General features: G+C 38.0%; 1 protein-coding gene across 5 annotated transcripts in view; it reads right to left on the bottom strand.

The window, feature by feature from the left end:
- Positions 1-18,860, bottom strand: part of nyap2 (neuronal tyrosine-phosphorylated phosphoinositide-3-kinase adaptor 2) — a 196,664-nt gene that overhangs the window by 98,422 nt on the left and 79,382 nt on the right. For all 5 annotated transcript variants that reach the window (XM_062976592.1, XM_008106258.3, XM_008106257.3 and 2 more), the window contains exon 3: positions 11,143-11,444. In XM_062976592.1, the coding sequence (XP_062832662.1) occupies positions 11,143-11,444 (302 nt within the window). The remainder of the gene's footprint in view (positions 1-11,142; positions 11,445-18,860) is intronic.

Raw genomic sequence — 18,860 nt, 5'->3', positions numbered from 1 at the left:
GCCCATTGGATTTTTCCAGAGGCTCTGACTCACATCTTCTCATTCCAGCTGGTAGGATTCCTGTGTAAATTGGTCTTTATGATTATTCTAAAGCAGTTAAACCCAGATTTTCTACATAAAAGAAGAAAGCAGTGAGAAAAAAATCCAAGTGACTTACATACATATAAATATAATCAGTGATCTGTTATTGTAGCTAGATATGAATATTTATGACTGTCATGACAGCCAGCTTCATTCAAGCAACTGATTTTAAGCATTTTCAAATCCCATTGACATCAAAGGGAAAGAATTAAGGTAGTGCTTTTCTCTCTTATTCAACTTCGTGATAGGAAAGCATACTTTCTGCCATATAGAAAAACACCAAGACCATTGTTTTGTCCACAACCGGCCCCTGTTGCTGGAAAGAAGCCTATGTATGTTTACCAAGAAGTAAAGTTTATTACAATCAGTAGAGATTGTTCCCTTATACATTGGTGAAGGCCTGTTGCCTCTGCTGATCATTCTTAGCATCTTTGTAGGTATACAGAGGGATTTTTTAAAATTCAATTCAATTGACAACTATCTGCATTGGGTCCCATCCTGGAGAAAACAAATCTATACATAGTAAAATAATACAAAACAAAAGAAAATAATTATCTTTTGGTGTAAAAGAAACTTGAACTGTTCTACTTGTCTTTTTGTGCTATTTGGTTTCAGAAAAGTTCTAATTTTGATCCATTGTTAGACTTTAACTCATATCACTATTGACTATGTTGGTTTGGATTCATGAAAGCTGCACTCTGAAAACAATTTGCCTAACTCTTTACCTCTGCAACACTGTAAACAATTTATGGGAATTATGCACAGGAGACAATTATTTGTTACTTAGGGCAATACAATTCCCATTCCTGATATAAATACTATTGATCTAAAATAAGACACCAATGCATTAATTTAATCATGTGTTTACAATGCTGGAAAGCTCAGGGGGGTTTAAATAAATAACAAAAACGGAAGCTTGATACATTGTAGAAATACCTTTGTAGAGATGAAATGATGATCCATATACCTATCTTGCAAACATGTCTCCATGATTGTAATTCCAGCTAAGGGTCTCATTTACACGAGTCACAATATTGAACTGGGCCAGAAGTCTGGGCATCCGGATGATATCCATGGCCTTCCAGACCTGAAAGTGGGGTAAAATCAGTTAACCCAGTTTTACCCTGCATTAGTAGAAGTTGCAGAATGTTCCAGAAATTTTCTGAAATTCTGGAGCAGTCCTGCTGTTGTGACTGCGCCTTCGAGGACTGTGGATGATGGTGGTGGGATCAGGAGAGGAAGGAAAAACCCTCGCGAGGAGGGCTCGTTGGAAGATTTGTACATAAAGAGAATTAGGGACCTCAATGGGGAGTCTTCTGAGGAAGATTCAGATGGGGAGTTTGTGGAAGAAATGGATGCTGGTGAACAGGTGGTGGCTGAGGAAGTGGGCACTGACTGGGCACGGGCACCGGAGATGCCTGGGGAATTGGGGCCCGTGGATACTGCTGAACCTTGGGTATCTTCAGAAGCAGATCCCACTTGGTCTGTTTGGAGGAGGGAGGATGGATCCTCCGGTGTGCATGGTGTTGGGTGTGGGCAGGATGATTGGAATTCTGATGAAGAATTAGGCACGCCTGATCCACAAGCTCTAGCTGTGTGGAGTTCTGACTCAGATTAAGGATTTGGGACACCTGCTCTTTGGGTGTTGGTGTTTGGACACCCATGGAGAATTGGGATAAATTGGGAATGTTTGGTCACTTCACTTTGCGTGTGGCAAGGTGTTGCTGGGCGCCATTGGGATTCCTGTACGTGTTAAAGAAGAATGGACTGGGACTTTGCTTCAGATCTGCTGTTGCCTCCGTTGCCTTGGCTTTTTGTGCCATTTCGTGGACCTTGAATTGATGACTACAACCTCTGGACCCTGGACTGGAATTCGACCCTGTTTCTGCCTTCGCTCTCTGATTAGTCTACCCACGGCTCTTGACTTCTGGCTTGCCTCCTGACCCTGCTGCTGTCTCCTGTCCTGACCCTGGATCAACCTGACGACGTCTCTTTGCTTTGTCCCTTGAGCTTCTGGCATTACCTGCACTCTTGAAGCAGTTTGCTGCTGTTCCTGCTATTTCGACTCCGGACCGGTTTGACGACATCTTCTTGCACTTTCCCTTTAAATCCCCAAAGCCTGTTGCTTGCAACAGTAAGGGCTTGGAACCATACTTTCCCTTTTGCACTGGCTCCAAGTTTGTTTACAAGCTCCTTTGCCCGGTTTTTGTTTCTGTTTAGAGCTTTGTGTTAAAACTGCTAGCTTGTGACTCTTGGGAGTTTTTTGGGAGTTTCCAAGTCTTTGTTTTGTTTTGGCTGCTTTTCCAAGCCAACTTAGTTTGTTTAGAGCTGAATTGAAGCACCTTTTGTTTAATCTGGATTATTTCCTTGGATAATCCGGTTTGGTTGCTAAAGCATACTTTTTGATATATTTTTGTTTGGACTGCTTTTAAACACTGAAAGTTAAGTGTTTAAAGCCATCTTTTGTGTTTGTGTCTATTTTTTTGGGGCTATCTCTTGAATAAACTCTGTTTTGCTCTCAAATTGGCGTCTGACTCTTGACACCTGCACTTGAGAGTTTGCGTGGACAGATAGTCTAATTCTGATTCTGGTTCTGTTGGTTCAGTGCTGCCATACTATTTTCCATGAGCTCCATGAGATGGTAAAAAAGGGATAGCATTTATCTTTTGCATTGTTCATCACAGCAGCAGCAGCACCAGGCATGGAGCTCCAGAGAGGTCCTGGCCACCACTGAGCACCTTTGCTGCTGTCAGTTAAGGGACCCACACATCTTGGGGAGAAGAGGGACACCACCCTCTTCTTTCCCCTCTCCTCTCTCCAAGTCATGCTTGCAACTTTGCTGAGGTGTCCAGCAATGTCCAGGAGCTCCCTGAAGCTCTGTGGCCACTGCAGCAGTGACAAATGACAAGAAATGTAAGGGTGACCATCCAGGTTAGGCCCAACTGGAAAGTCAGGACTCCTCTCCCATCACTGTTATAATTCAGGAATGAAAGCATCCAGGAAAATCTGGGGCCAGTCCACGTTGTTGGGTCCTAACTGTACTTTTCCAAATAAGCTCAATTTCACAAAAGTATTTCATAAAGTTAGAACAAAATATCAGTCTAGAGCTCCAATTCAAGCTATTTCAGAAACATCTGTCCAGTATGATAGTTCATAGAATCATAGAATCATAGAGTTGGAAGAGACCTCAGGAGCCATCCAGTCCAACCCCCCTGCCAAGAAGCAGGAAATTGCATTCATAGCACCCCCGACAGATGGCCATCCAGCCTCTGCTTAAAAGCCTCCAAAGAAAGAGCCTCCACCACAGTCTGGGGCACAGTCATGCAGCTCTGCTTTTACTTATGTGAATGCCCATAAGCACATGATCATATGGATTTCTGCCACTGATCAATAAGAATGAGAGAGGATTGTAGGTTCTTTTGTTGTGTGTGCTGGAGTTTGTATCCTTTGCATACCATTACAATACTCCCTAATTACTAATGCCACTTCCTTTTGGTTTGATTTATCATACCTACTTCTCTCTTCGTCATTTCTCTATTCTGCAGTAATTCTTTCTTCTGTGCCCTCCATTAGACAATTTATTCTAAACAACATTTGTAAGTAAAACCTTTTAGGCTATTAAATAAATATAGCTAATCTCACTTCTTTTCTTTGTTAGATGCTGTGTTTGTGTGGGTTAGCATGGGACTGGTTGTTCAGCTTCTGCCTTGTCGATTTCATGCATCTATTATACTAATCCACTAGTACCTTTGACATTTCCCAAGCCTCTCTTTCTTTCTCCCTCTCTCTCTCACATAGCCACACAGACACAACAAATAGCCATATAAGCTATGGGCTTTGGCTGTAGCCAGCACTGCTATATATTTTTTTACCTATGCAGCATTATGTTCCATTTTAAAATCCTTGCTGATCCATACCATCCTGTGGTTTGAGAGTAGGAAGGAAAATTGATGCCCAAGAAGGATCACCATTATGACTCACTTAACAGGAGCAGGTCTTTGCAAGAATAGGTCACAGCTTAATATCAGATATTAAGAAATGATTTTGACTATGATCAATCATCTGGGATTAACATAGGATAGTGAGAGAAAAATCCAATTTTCAGAAGGCGTTGACACAATAACCAGTTTTCTTTCTAATAATCTATATCCCACCCCACTGAACTAAAATCAATTATAAATGCAACAATTAGAAACCATTTGATACCAGGTCATTTGAAGGCCATCAAAACACATATGCCTTTTAAAATATCTGTTGTAACCATGAGCACAGAAAGATGAAATAAAAAGAAAGCCTCCATAATGTTGGGAAAAGTGTGCTCTTTTTAATGTGTCATTCTGGACTCTTGTTTCCATAGTAATTGCATGGCTGACAGCTTTGCTACAGTATATTATATCCAGCAGAGAACTACTCCCCAAATTAAGCAGCCATGGCAGTTTAGTACTGAGCTGCACTTTTCATTCTGGCTGGATTACTCTTACAGGAGTGTTTCCTGAAGTCTTTTGCATTTCCTTAGCACCCCAAGGATTTTCTTCGCTCTTATTTAGCTAAAAAAATTAGCGCTGCCTCCCCAGGGAACAATTTTTCAGTTATATTGTAAAAATAACCCTAAAATGAGATGTATCTGAAATCCCAGCTTTTATCTTGTGCGTCCCCTCACTCAAGCCTCTAAATAGTATTAAACTATTGTGTGTTTTGTTCAATCTAGGTCACCAGTGATTTTATGCCTTTATGTTCTATTTTGTATTAATTACTCCAAGTACATTTACTTTAAACACTTCATGTTGTTAGAAGCATGCAAATATTATAAATCCGTAAATCCCCTTTTTTCTGTATTATAGCTAAAATAAGAGTCCCAAAGGGGAAAACCTTGGAGGTAAGGAGATAATCAGGACCCCCCAAAGGGAAAAGTTTGGGCCCAGTCCACCCCCTTACTCCAAACCCATGTTCCATACACGTCCTCTTCCTTGCACTGCAGGAAGGCTGAATGCAGAATGGACTTGGCTACCTGCAGGAAGGTTCCTTAGGCTCATCCCCTCTGCCAATTGGCAGGAACGCTAGCCGGAACCGACTGGTCTTTGTGGGAGAATTCAAGTTCTCCCCTCCAGCCGTCCAGTTGGCTCCTTCTGTCCAGAGATGCATGTTTTCTGTATTATAGCTAGAAATTATTTTAGATGTAAAGTCTATTCTTTTCAGCTGATATATTCAGCTCAACATTTTTTTAAAAAAAAAAATCACACCAAGCCATTCTGAATCCTGTATTTCTCATATTCTATAGTTTGTTTGTTTGTTTGTTTTTAAAAAAACACAAACACACAATTGACAAAAACCTAAGAGGAATTGCAATTAATCTAACAATAAAACATGCTACAGGTTTCCATGTAGAGCTAGGGCATAAATAAAATAAGAACAAGGTTCTACCATTGGTTCTGTTTCAAGTGTGCACTTTATTTATGCATTTCTTTATTTATTGGTAATGTCATCCTGCCTTTCCACTTAAGTATTTGCTCAAGGTGAGTAACCAACATAAGTGAAAACTCATTAAAAGAAAAAAATTGAATTAAAATCATCACAATAATCAAATATGGTTGGCAGGAGTAAACTGTACATGTTGTTTTCTCCAAATCCTTGATAAGCTCATTAAAAGGAGCCACAGAGGAAAGTGTGGTGCAATACAGTCGGAAGTCTAGCACTACAGGGTGGCCGTAAATGCATGGAGAAGTCTGTGCTAGTGTTGCTAGATTCCCCTTTCAAACTTTCAACAAGTATACATAGATCAATGGGATGGGATCAGAAAGGGACTGGAAAGACATGTTAGGCTCCAAGGTATAAAATTATTATAGAGGCTGGCAAGAAACTGAGAGCCTTCCCATGTGTAACTCCTCCATATGTGGAGCTAACACATCAAGAGAGCTGAATTAATGCCTGGCGATGATAAAGTAATGTTATTGAAAACGCGGATTATACATCAATCTATATAGCTGAACAATTATCACACACTGAGGTGTGAACCACGTAAAGTGTATTGTTATCCTCTTTTCAGCATCATTAAACACAATTTCTCAGTCAGATTTGTACAACTTGACTAAGCACTATCAGTTTCCCAGTACAACGGAATTCCCAAGTTATTAACTAGTACATATCATGTATTTCAACACAGCACAGATAATTCTTTGCACATTGCTTGCAATTTCCTTGAATACTGATAAATACGTATACAGACCTCAAAGAACTTCAACTGTTAAAAATACAAAGAGAGGAAAAAGATGGCCCCATAAAATGATGTCATGTATGTAGCTTCAAATCACTTCTGAAGAATTGATGTTAAACATTGGCTTCCTGGGTAATTTTGAAAGAATAAAAATGTCTACCATAAAGTATCATTACTACGATTAAAACCTTGAGTGACTCTTCTAAAGCCTTCAAAATTGTATTTTCAATTATAATGCCAGGATTCTGAACTTAACTTGCAATGGATACAGCTCAAAACCCAGCATGAATTCCACAATTTTAATAATAAGAATTACAGAAAATAATAATACATTTGTTTAATCAGAGACAATGTGTTTGGAGAAAGGCTGTAAAGCATATGCTTTGAAATTACAAGATCTCAGAGAACACAAAGGTTTATATCGAAAAATTTCAGCAGATGCCTTTCAAAAATGCAGGAGAAATATTTCCAAAGCAAGTACAGAATACTGAACTAGGTTGATCATCAAATTGACTCAGCATGTGACAATATATGTTTTGTGCCCTGCAACATTTCACATCTGGACAATGGGCATATCTACACAATGCTAGGGGTGTGTAAATCAGGGGGGGTGTCCCCTTGAGGAAAATCCCTAACTGGCAAGGGACGTTTCTTCCCATATATTTTACAAGATGTTTCCATGCCTTTATCTCAGGAAACTACTTGGAGTCACACAGAATATGATATTCTATTCCAAACTAGGAGGTGCTGTAGCTGTGTGCTTTTGCCTGTGCCTTCTGGAAAGGAAAAGATAATCACACTTGCTTTTTCCTCTTTCCTGCTGAGTTAACTGAGTGTAAATAACTTTTGCACTTTGAACCATATTTGTAATACTTGAATAAGCTGGGGACAAATAAGAAAAAATAGGTAGAAGGAGAAACCAAAACATTTTAAAAGCATCTGAAAAAATGGGAAAGCAGAAGATTAACCAAGTATGCCCATGCCAAACTGAGACTGTTTGCAGGTATGCTGTTCCGTGACAGCAGTGGGAAATGCAACCCATGGATCACATGCAGTTCCTGGACCTGACCTTTGCAACCTCTGAAGTTCCTTTCTGTACTTCCAAAGCTTTTCCATAAACAAACAAAAAATCAGCATTGTTTTCTGGCACCTGTTTTTCCTGAGAACTGTACAACTCCTTGTGAAAGAAAATCAAAACACTCACAGAAGCTTCTCGGGATTTCTGCCATCCCAAATACCTCAATTTACCCTCATTGTTGTTGATTTTAAAATGGTGACAGGAGATGGTTACCATTTCCAGAGGTATGATAGTAGAAAATTGTGGCATTTCAGTTTTCTGAGCAGTGTGTCATGATTATGAATAGTCTGCATGGAGAAATTGTCCCCTGACCCGCCCCATAGGTGCCCATCCCTATTCTATGAGACAAGCAAAACAGGGCAGTACAGGTAACATACAACAAACACTTGTAAGACCCACTCTGTTCAGTGGTGGTAACTCAAGTAAGTGTGTATAGGAATGTGATGGTAGACAACAATGAAAAGATTACATATGTTTTGTGCAGATTTTTCACTTCTTTGGTATCATACTTCATATATATGAAGCAAGGAGGTGGAAGTTCTGCAAAATATGTATTTCAATCTGCTTTGAGCTGCAATGAAATGCATCATCACCTTGTGTTATAATGGTGAGAGAAGGAAGAGGAGTGTGATACAAACTGGGGTTGTCCTACATAAAGTGAAGACAATAAATATTGCTTTCACTCTATTTTGGCTTTATGGCAAAATGGCACATCCAGATCTATTTTGGATATATAAATGAAGATGCTACTATAATGGCCATATTGTCCTTGAACAGCTGGATTATATAAAGAAATCTTCAGTAATTGTGAGGGCACTTACCAGTAAAGGCACTGAACAGAAGCGAAACAGATCCAAATAATTTGGGAAGCAATTTCATAAGCCTCAGGTCTTTCTTTGCACTGAGTCTGCCCATTAAAATCAAGTTTAGACCTATAAGTAATATGCCTACTACTTCTAACAGAAACTGCTGATAAACATGAAGAACTCTGACTTTTACTGAAAGCTAAGTCCTTTAAGCTTTCATCTCTAAATATATTATTTGACTGTATCAAACGTAAGTGGGATAGAAAATTGCTCTCTACCCCAGTACCGACAGCTTTAAATCTTTTCTTATCTAACTCACATTTCACTGCTGTGGCAAAAGTGCAAGCTCACACAATGGGCATTCGGCATCCTGGGTGGGTTTGTAGCAGTGATTTCAGAGAAAAAGGTGCAGTTTCTGAAAAACAGCAATTACTGGTATAGTAATTGCTTCTCCTAAAAGGTAAATGCCCTCAATAAGTCAGCCACTCTGGGAGATTACAGTGCAGGAGAAATGCTTTTGTGTGCAGCAGAATTACAGAGCAGCAAGAAAGCTCACCAGAGACTGCACAAAGAGTAAAAGTAACCAAGATTTTGCTTCAATACAAGTCCTGTTGAAATAAACTGAAACTGGGCAAGAGGCATATATAGCAGTCACTCACTTACTGGATGAGATGTTACTGTTTGATTGTGAAATGTGTATGTGAAAGCATTGCAAGAAGCTTACATTGATCCATCTCTATTCCCACCAAAATATGTAAAGATATCTGCCAAATCAGAGTGTAGCCAACAAGAACCATTCTTTAAAAACTTCTGTCACTCTCACTGCAAATGTTTCACATTTGAACAAGCAGTTTTCTTTGACAATTTGAGGGGTATTTTCCTATTTTCTTCTCACAACAACCTTGTGAATTAGTTGAGGCTGAGAGATACAGATTGACCCAGGGTCACCTACTAAGCATCAAGAGGCATGGTGAGAGGGGGTTTCAAATTCTTCATAGTCAACACCAAGTCAATGTTATTGTATGATACTGAATTGAGAGCCTTTTAAGAAATCTTGGCAGTTATGAAACATATCCAATGAAGACATATAAAATCAAGATTTGGATTAGAACAGTAATATATGATCATACAGCATTGACAAAATTGGAAAATTCAATCATTTAATGAATTTATTTTTTGCTTTTTTCCTGATACTACTGAAGTCTATCAGTAAAACAATAAGATTTAAAATAAAACAAGATTCAAAATTTGCATATAATTTTATTTGGTTTTGTCAGGGGTGAGTGAGTTTAATAAAAGTTCACATTTTGTAGAAAGAAGTTGTAGAAGAAATGACTTATGTGCACAGCACATATTTAAACTATCACACGCAATGAGGTAATGGCACTTAAAATGTCACTTAAAAATAAATAAATCCAGGACTATAAATCTAGTATTTGAGCCAAAATTATTTGGCCTAATTACGTGCTTCTCTGGAAATTTAATGTTTCACTAAGTTTCTTCTTGAAGTTAGCAACAAGTAATTTCAGCAATTATCTTCCCTATGTGGGAATGTCTTCAAAATCTTGCTGTTTTTGAAGGCTATTGGCAATTCAGGGTATTCTTTGGGGGGGAGGGGTGGAATCTCATGTGGAATTTTTGCACAAAAAATAGCATTTTCTGTGCAGGAAACAGTCTTTTCTGAATGTAAAGCAATATTTGAATGCAGGGATAGTAATTTATATGCAGAAAAGACTGTTTATGCACAAAAGGGGTGTAATTGGAGATCAATTCTGTGCGAAATTCGCACATGGTTGATTTGCATAAAAATAGTACTTTTGTGCAGAAAACATTGAAATGCATTGAAATATTATTTTTATGCAGAAAATACTGTTTTCTGTGTAGGAAGTACTGATTTCTGCACAAAACAACCACATGCAAATTTTGGGCAGAATTAAGTTCCAAATTGCGAAGGTTCTCATTGGTTAAGAATTCTTCTCATTATAATTTCCCAACACTAGAAAAACACATTTTCAGCATTTTCAAAATATTTTTGAATACGCATTTTCCATTTCTATTGCATTGTTATTCCTGACTGACTCCCATAAAAAACCTTCAGAATAGTATGTATAGATAATAAATCAAAATTATAAATCAAAGCACCTCAAATCCTTATATTCACTTTCTTTCTCTTCATCTATCCAGTACAAGCTTCTGAGAGGCATGAACTAAAGTTGTTAATGAAGATAGGGAGCTCCCATTCCCACAGTCCTGCTCATGGAGTAGAACCCTCCAACTATAAATGAAAACTTTATTTATTTGTTAGTTTGTTTGTTTGGTGTTGAGTTTATACCTCACTTTTCTTCCATGATTACATCCAAGGCAGCCTCCAACTGTTTAAAACATGATCAAATTAAAATATCTTCCAGAAATCACTGGGAGGCCACTACATGGTCCAAACAATGCCCAAGGAAGGAATATTGGAGACTTCAGTCACACCAGTGCTCTAAATGCCTTTTGATCAAATTTCATGCCCTAGTTTTTAAAGAATATTAACATCACCTATATTCTCCAATAAAGAGACTCAACAAACTCATCATATATTAAAGGTACATACAAGTAATTTTCCTTTTTTTTCTAGTGACATCCCCCACAAAAACCTTCCTATAGGATCAAGACCACACATATATACAAAGATGAACCATATTAGAAGCTTCTACAAACATGTCATGCCCAGCATACACTCATTGTCTTTTTCAGTAGGAGTATAACAGCAAGCTGCACTTGAATGAATGTAGCATTAATGAAGCATTAATGTAAGGAAGTAGGCACGCAGTTTATGAGTCAAAATAACAGATTGGAGCAATACCTTCATTAGGATCAATTGACACAAAATCTTGTGAGCATTCAAGTCCTAATAAAGATGTTGCACTGAATCCGAACATTTCGTATTAATCTGTAAAAGTAAATATAACTAGAACATTTACCTTCAGTCCTGTCTGGTAGCTTTCCACTCTTACTGGTGGTTCCAGCATTTACAGTTTCAGAGGATGTGCTTAGTTTGGTATTGGGGTCTCGTTTAGGTTTTGGTGGTGGTTGTTTCCGAGAGCAGCCACTGCTTTCATCATCGGTACCTCCAACAGAATGAAGAGATTGGGATCTCACGGTAAATCCACTGGAACAAGGATGCGGCAGTCTATCCTGAGGTGCAGGCATTGTCATAAATCCCATACGAAAGTGTTTGCTCACGTAGCTTCCTTCATTTCCTCTCACCACTTCACCACCTAAGCTGTAAATAAAGTAAACAGATACGTATAAATATAGAACCTCTTGAATGGCTAACAAATGCGATCCAATTCTTAATTACAGAATTGCTTTGACAGCTTGAGTACAGTCTCTGCCTCAGAAATGTAATGGTGTTTACAAGACATAGTTTTAAACCACTCATAATATTTGTTTTGCTACTTGGTAAGAAAATAAATAGTTCCAGTTTACTACATTTTTACATTAAAAACTTGCTTATTAAAGAACAACATATGAACAATCATTGTGGTCTATTTATATGCACATGATAGTTTAATAAGGCATGACTGGCATTCAATATTTCAGTTACAGATTCATAACATAGAGTTTCAGATCTGCAACTACTCTGTACTCAATGAGCTTACGTAGTCTTTCTGTAAGACTACATACATGCCATTCCAGTCCAACTTAAGAGCCAGCATCCAGATAGGGTGAAGGAGGTCCATTTAGTTTCCAATTGAAGCACAAAGAGGAAGACCCCACCACAAGTCCTTGTCATAGCCTTGCTTACTGGTGGAAAGAGATGTAAGCATAATTCCCCTTGAACTCAGAAATTAAACAGACTTTCTTTGCCCACTCTGGCTGCTGACTCTTAAGCGGGTTGAGGGTGAGTTGGGCCAGGAGACATTACTTAGTTATACGTAAGTAATATGTAGGTTCAGGTTTTGCATTTTTGAAATACTTTAACAGAGGCTATGCTGGTCTTTGGGGGCTGCTTTAGAAATAATCAAGAATAATGTAATAGATGTGTACTCTAGCAATGCTATGGAATTTTAAAAAGATATTCCCTGCTCTGTATGGTATTGTAACTAATTCAGGATATAAAGTCAGATAAAATGAGATTAGATCAGTGCTCTGTCTTATCTCTATAGTTATTTAGAAATAGAATAATAATTCAGTATGATATATACAGTATAGGGTAAAGGAAAAGGTTTCCCCTGACGTTAAGTCCAGTAGTGTCCAACTTTGGGGGTTGGTGCTCATCTCCATTTCTAAGCCGAAGAGCCGGTGTTGTCCATAGACACCTCCAAGGTCATGTGGCCGGCATGACTGCATGGAGCGCCGTTACCTTCCTGCCGGAGCGGTACCTATTGATCTACTCACATTTGCATGTTTTTGAACTGCTAGGTTGGCAGGAGCTGAAGCTAACAGCGGGTGCTCATTCCGCTCCCCGGATTCGAACCTGTGACCTTTCAGTCTGATATATACAGTATATATCATACATTAAAAACATACGTACATACACACAGATTGAGGGTCGGGGGCAAATTGACTGAAAGAGATGTCTAGACTTAGTAGATTCATAAATCTCATGTTTTCCCAAACCAGTACTACATTGGTGAAAGAAACAAGTGGAATCCTCACTTAAATGCCTATTATTTTATTTAAAATTGGTAATGTTTAGCTTCAAAGGCATAACTGAAGTTGTTTGTACCCTTCAGTTTAAGCAAAAACTGCAGTCCCGGGGTCGAATTTGAGAATATTCCTGTCTCAAAGTGATACAATCCCCAAACATTACTTATTCTGGACTAAAAGAGAACTACCCATCTCCTATTTCTACCCCTCCCAAAACATGGAATGTAGGAATACAATACAATAATACTGAATTCACAAGTACATTTCCACCCTCCCTCCCTCCATACACACACACACACATACACAAAATTCATAGGTCAATAAGGACTTTTTTTGACTCTATTGACTATATATTGAGAGGGAGATACAATACTGTATTGTCTGTATTGGTGTGCATTCAAAAAAACAAAACAAAATCTATGTCTTCTCTCTAATGATACATCAGAAGGAAAAATGCATATTATTCAGTTCAAAAAATATAGTTCAGTTTTCTTCCTAACATGTTTTTAATGCATATAATGTAAATAGAGTACTTTAAAAATGTGTATATGATTCCTTTGTGGCAACTTTTATCTAACCGTTGTGAAATATTAGAAAGGAGATGTTATTTATATAAATGTGACATATTTATGAAAAGGGGCCAACATGGAATAAAAACCTTAAGCACAGTCATTTATCTTTTCTCTGCCTTACCCTTCAGTGGTCTGAAACAATTACCATCAATCATTGACTAAATGGAACTGAATGGTGAGAATCATAGGTAGTGAGATGGATTTTGTAACATGTAGACACTGCCACATCTTGGATTATAAACTCCCAGAGTATCAGCCTGGAGAATTCTGGGATATGTAGCTGCAGAAGAAGGCAACCTTTTCAATCCTTTGATTCACATTTGAAATATCATCTTTTTACTAGAGCTGCAGAGGGAAACTGCAAAGAATTAGGGGTCTTATGTTATTTTTCAAACCCCTTGAGCTTTGTGGACAGTCACTTATAGTATTGGGAAAAGGCTATTTCAGATACAAATACAGTAGAGTCTCACTTATCCAACACTCGCTTATCCAACATTCTGGATTATCCAATGCATTTTTGTAGTCAATGTTTTCAATACATCGTGATATTTTGGTGCTAAATTTGTAAATACAGTAATTACTACATAGCATTACTGTGTATTGAACTACTTTTTCTGTCAAATTTGTTGTATAACATGATGTTTTGGTGCTTAATTTGTAAAATCATATCCTAGTTTGATGTTTAATAGGCTTTTCCTTAATTTCTCCTTATTATCCAACATATTCGCTTATCCAACATTCTGCCGGTCCGTTTACGTTGGATAAGCGAGACTCTACTGTAGTTACACCTTGCATTTACTAATTCAGTCAAGATAGATTTTTTAAATATCTTGCAGTAACACTAGATAAAACTGGCCTTCAAATAGACAGGTATGCCTCTTGGGGCTGTCTGACGTGGTCATTCTCCATTTTCAGGCTGATATTTTCCCTAACAATGTGGCTTTGGGATGTATGGAGTTGTACTGGGGATATTGGTGGGCTGCAGGTGGCCTAAAAGTCACAATTTCCATGTTATCCAAGATAAACTCTTATTTAAAACAGGTATTTTCCTATCAATTTAACAAATTACAATTGCTAGAAAGAAATGGTGAAAGTTGGGCACTGAGGAATTGGCAAGGAGGAAATCAACACTGGTTTCTCTGCAGTTTTCCCTTTATTTTGGAAAAAAATGAGTTTTAGGTGTGGTCTTCAAATATATTATTATCTCTTCACACTTACGAAACTCAGCATCCAATGATGCTTCGTCTTCTTTGGGCATGGAGCCCCACACCAGACAACACACGATGTTGTGTGACTTCTGGCAGAGGCCCTGCCCCCAACCGGGGGGGGGGGGGGAAGCATCCTTGGATGCTTCCTCCCAAATATGAGAGCCTTGCCGTGTTGCACACTTCTGTCCTGTTTCAGCGACACTTCCTCCATGTGATAGGTGAAGCGTTGCCATGCCAAAGCAGCATGTGGGGCAATGGAGGCGCCACTCACGCCGTTTCACCATGTATGCTGACGAAACTGCAGGAGGACCCCTCTCCCGTGTGATAAGGTGGTTAGATTGCAGTTTTGGCCATCCTCAGCCAGTGGAGATAATTAAAAGGTCTCTCCTAATGTATCTATGTTCTGTATATTTAGTGAATTTGTTTTGGTTGGTTTTATTGACTTTTATTCTTCCCGTGGGCTTCCAGATTTTTCTTCTAGTATAGAATTCTTTTTGTTTTTTCCTATTTCCTCAAGTTTCCAGTTGTTTATATTATCTGATATTTTTATATTTCACTCCATTTCCTACAGTTATCAGTAAGAGTCAAACTGAGTTCTGCAAAGTGCAATATCCTTTGTTTTTATAGCATATATTTTCTCTTGTCTGATGATGCAAAGAATTTACCTGAACTCCCAACAGTAAATAGTAGGTCTGACTGGTTCTAGCCTGTTTTGTACAACAGGAGACAGGGCAAGATTTATGAGCACTTTTCTGTACATGAAAATGTGGATAGCTAGTAAAAGTGATTGTAGAGATGATCTCATCCCATTACTTTTGACACAAAGGAGTATATGGTCTTCACTATTCAGATGATAAGCTCAAGCTCATTTCAAAATTCTATTATATGAGTTGTCAAAAATGCTGCACAACTTATTAATATATACAGAAATACACATTTGGATTGTTCTCCTGAGAGGTTTCCATTTGGGCTTGGTCAGTTTTAAACAGCCTATATCACATTCACCAAGGACAGCACAGAAACAAGTTGTTTTGAACAGGGAAAGAGGAATAAAATTATGTCTCAGAATGGAAAAGTAATCGTATCAACTTTTCAAGCTGGATACTTCAAAGTAATCTTATTGATCACTACTCTTGTGCATCTGATTTGGGATCAGTTTTGGCTTTGGGAAAAGTTCTTTCATAGCTGTAATCCAAAAAAGCACATTTCCCAAATTCTGTTTTGGATTGCATTATGCCCTGATGATAACAGCAATAATAACAACAAAAAGATATTAAAATAATTTCCTTAACAGTCAACGGAATAATCTTGGTAGAGACAACATGGTACAATGATTTGAGTGCTGGGCAGTGTAAACTAATATTTTAACTGTTTTATGTGTTATGTGTTGTTAACCAATGGTATATGTTGTATTTTAATACTTTGCTCCCTGCCTGGATCCATGGAGATATATGGTTAAGAAAAAAAAACAACAACAACAACAAGACAATGTCATAAAACAGACTCCAATCAACATTTCCTACCCTTAACCCACAACAGAGGAGAGGCTGCAGCAGTTTGCTTTTGCTTCTTCCAACTAGGGAAGGCTAAATTCTGCCGTTCCTTTTTTCTCCTATATACAGTTAATTGAGTGCAAACTACTTTTGCACTTTGAACTCAGTATGGGAACTGAAGTATGATAAGGGCAAAGAAGGAAAATGGAATTAGGAGAGAGAAACTAGCAAATTTCAAAAGCAGGCACAAAAGTGGGACAACAGTGGATTATCTGAGACTATCCCTGTCAAATTGGAATTTGGAAACGGTGTTCTTTGAGACTAAAAATTACAATTGCCTCCCCCTCCTTTTCCTTTTTTTTTTTCTCAGCATGATGATGACCACTAAGGTTTGCTTTATATCTATTATCAGCACCAGATCTCTCAAAGACAAGTTGTCTGTTTACTTAATGCTTGTGTAAAAGGGAAACACAAACTATGGTTCTTTTGAAAGGAATCGGTGTGTGTTTGTACATGCACAGACACACACATGCTAAATTATCCTTACTTGATGCACTATGATTTTTTTAATGAGAGAAGTGCCATAAGCAGCATTTTTTAATCCATGCTAATTAGCACATTCACACTTCAGAAGACAAAGAGCACAATCCATTCGAAAAATTTTCTGTGTGGACCCTACAGAAACTCATTGAAGAATACAGAATGTGTTGGTGGATTGTGCCCAGCATTTTTCAGTTTAGAGTTTTTAACCACATGTGATGTTTATGTCATCTAATTACCACATTCCCCACACCCCTTTATGTCACATCGTCTGAGGATAAAGGACTGAATTGACTTTGAATTTCTGTTCCACCTAAGAATAAATAGAATAAATTAAACACACACATGTATACACTGACATATTTTTCACTTTCTATCTAAAAAGTGCTTTCAAGATTAGCATAAATTGGATTTGTAAATCAGAATTTGCTGAAAGATTGAAGCTATACTATTTTTATCCACTCAAATAAGATTTCCTCAGCCCATGAAGAAATCTAATAATGGAAGATGGAGGATGCAAATAAAGAGGATGTCTGTCCTACCAGCTGCACATATACTGCAACTATAAAATATAATTGTGCTATAAATTACAACTGTATTCTAAAGTGAATTACAACTTTTATCAGGCAGACACATATGCATGCAGACTGGCACATGTAGAGAATGCACACTTCATCTTTTTTCAGTGACAAAGAATGGTGCTTAGACCCATAATTTAAGTTCAGCTTAATTTAGGTTATTTTAATGGTATTATGTATGATGTGACATCCTACACAGGATTAAGATTATATCTAACCAATGCTCCTATTTTAGTGACTGAACTGTGAAGGGATATACTGCCTAAAGCCATTAAAATGGATTTTGGGATGGGGATGAAACACTGGACCCTAGTTATTTTTTCTCCAACTTAAACACATATATTTGCAATGAGTATGTGCCCATCACATCTTTCATGGCAGTCTAACTCCTCCAGTCTCTACCAGATATTACAGAATGGGTTTGTTGTCCATTGGAAGCACGTTTTAAAAATAATCTCCTAGTGGACTTTGGATGGGAAGTGTTTCTCTCTCCTTTTCTGAATGTGTATTATAGCGATCCTATTAATCTTATGGGATCATTTTAAGCAAAGAATACTCAGAGGTGGCTTTGATATTGCCTTCCTCTGAAATATATAATCTGGCATTACTTGGTAGTCTTCCATCCAAATACTACCCAGACCTGACCCTGCTTAGCTTCTAAGATCAGACAGGATCTTGTGCCTCTAGGGAGATGAGGGGTGGGGGTACAAATAAAGCTTGTTGTTGTTGTTGTTGTTAACGATATTTCACTTTAGTTGGATGGAAAGTAGTTTGCCTGTTCTTCATTGATAGGGAGAGAGGAAATGTTTCTTTTGCTCATGGTTTGCTTTATCAAACAGATAATTAGAATACAACTAGAGAAAAAAATCTATGTGGAGACTAAATCCAAATTCAGGAGTACACCAAAGCTCACCTCAAGAACTGATTAGGAAAGGACTGGAAGACCTAGGGCAGTGGTTCTCAACCTGTGGGTCCCCAGGTGTTTTGGCCTACAACTCCCAGAAATCCCAACCAGTTTGCCAGCTGTTAGGATTTCTGGAAGTTGAAGGCCAAAACATCTGGGGACCCACAAGCTGAGAACCACTGACCTAGGGATAGAAATGTTAACATATAGTATGAGATTGTTTTCTTTAAAAGTGTGTAAATTTGTAAATTCGCGAAAAGAAAGAAAACTGAAAACTGAAAAGAAAGTGTTAACACTGTAAACCTCCTGGAGAATTTTTCCATTTAGCAAAAATATTCACAAATGTTTTTCTGTACAAAATAACTTTTCATGAAATGTTTGGCAAAGAAAATCCTCAAATACCAAAAAGTCATTGAAAAAGTGTAAAAATTTTCATAATCTCATACAATGGAGGTGGATTGTTGGGGATTGTAGATGATACATGGAAGCTCTTATGTGTGCCCATGAGCCCAGAGATACCCTGCAGAATGATGAGCCACTCAGCTTTGCAGAACAAAGTAACACAGGAACTTTTACTAAATCCAAGAGATCAACAGAACAGTGGCATTTACAATAGTCCCTTCTGTTTGCTTACAGAAATAGTCCCTCTGTTTGCTTACAGGATTGCAGTTATAGGCAATCCTCTCTTAGTCCATGAATCTACTTCGGTGAAGATTAGCAGCAAACAAGGCCTCAGAAATAGTCAGGCCTC

This window comes from Anolis carolinensis, chromosome 3 (genome assembly GCF_035594765.1).
Source record: "Anolis carolinensis isolate JA03-04 chromosome 3, rAnoCar3.1.pri, whole genome shotgun sequence".
NCBI classification, from domain to species: Eukaryota; Metazoa; Chordata; class Lepidosauria; order Squamata; family Dactyloidae; genus Anolis; species Anolis carolinensis.
This window is presented reverse-complemented; position numbering and strand designations above follow the sequence as displayed.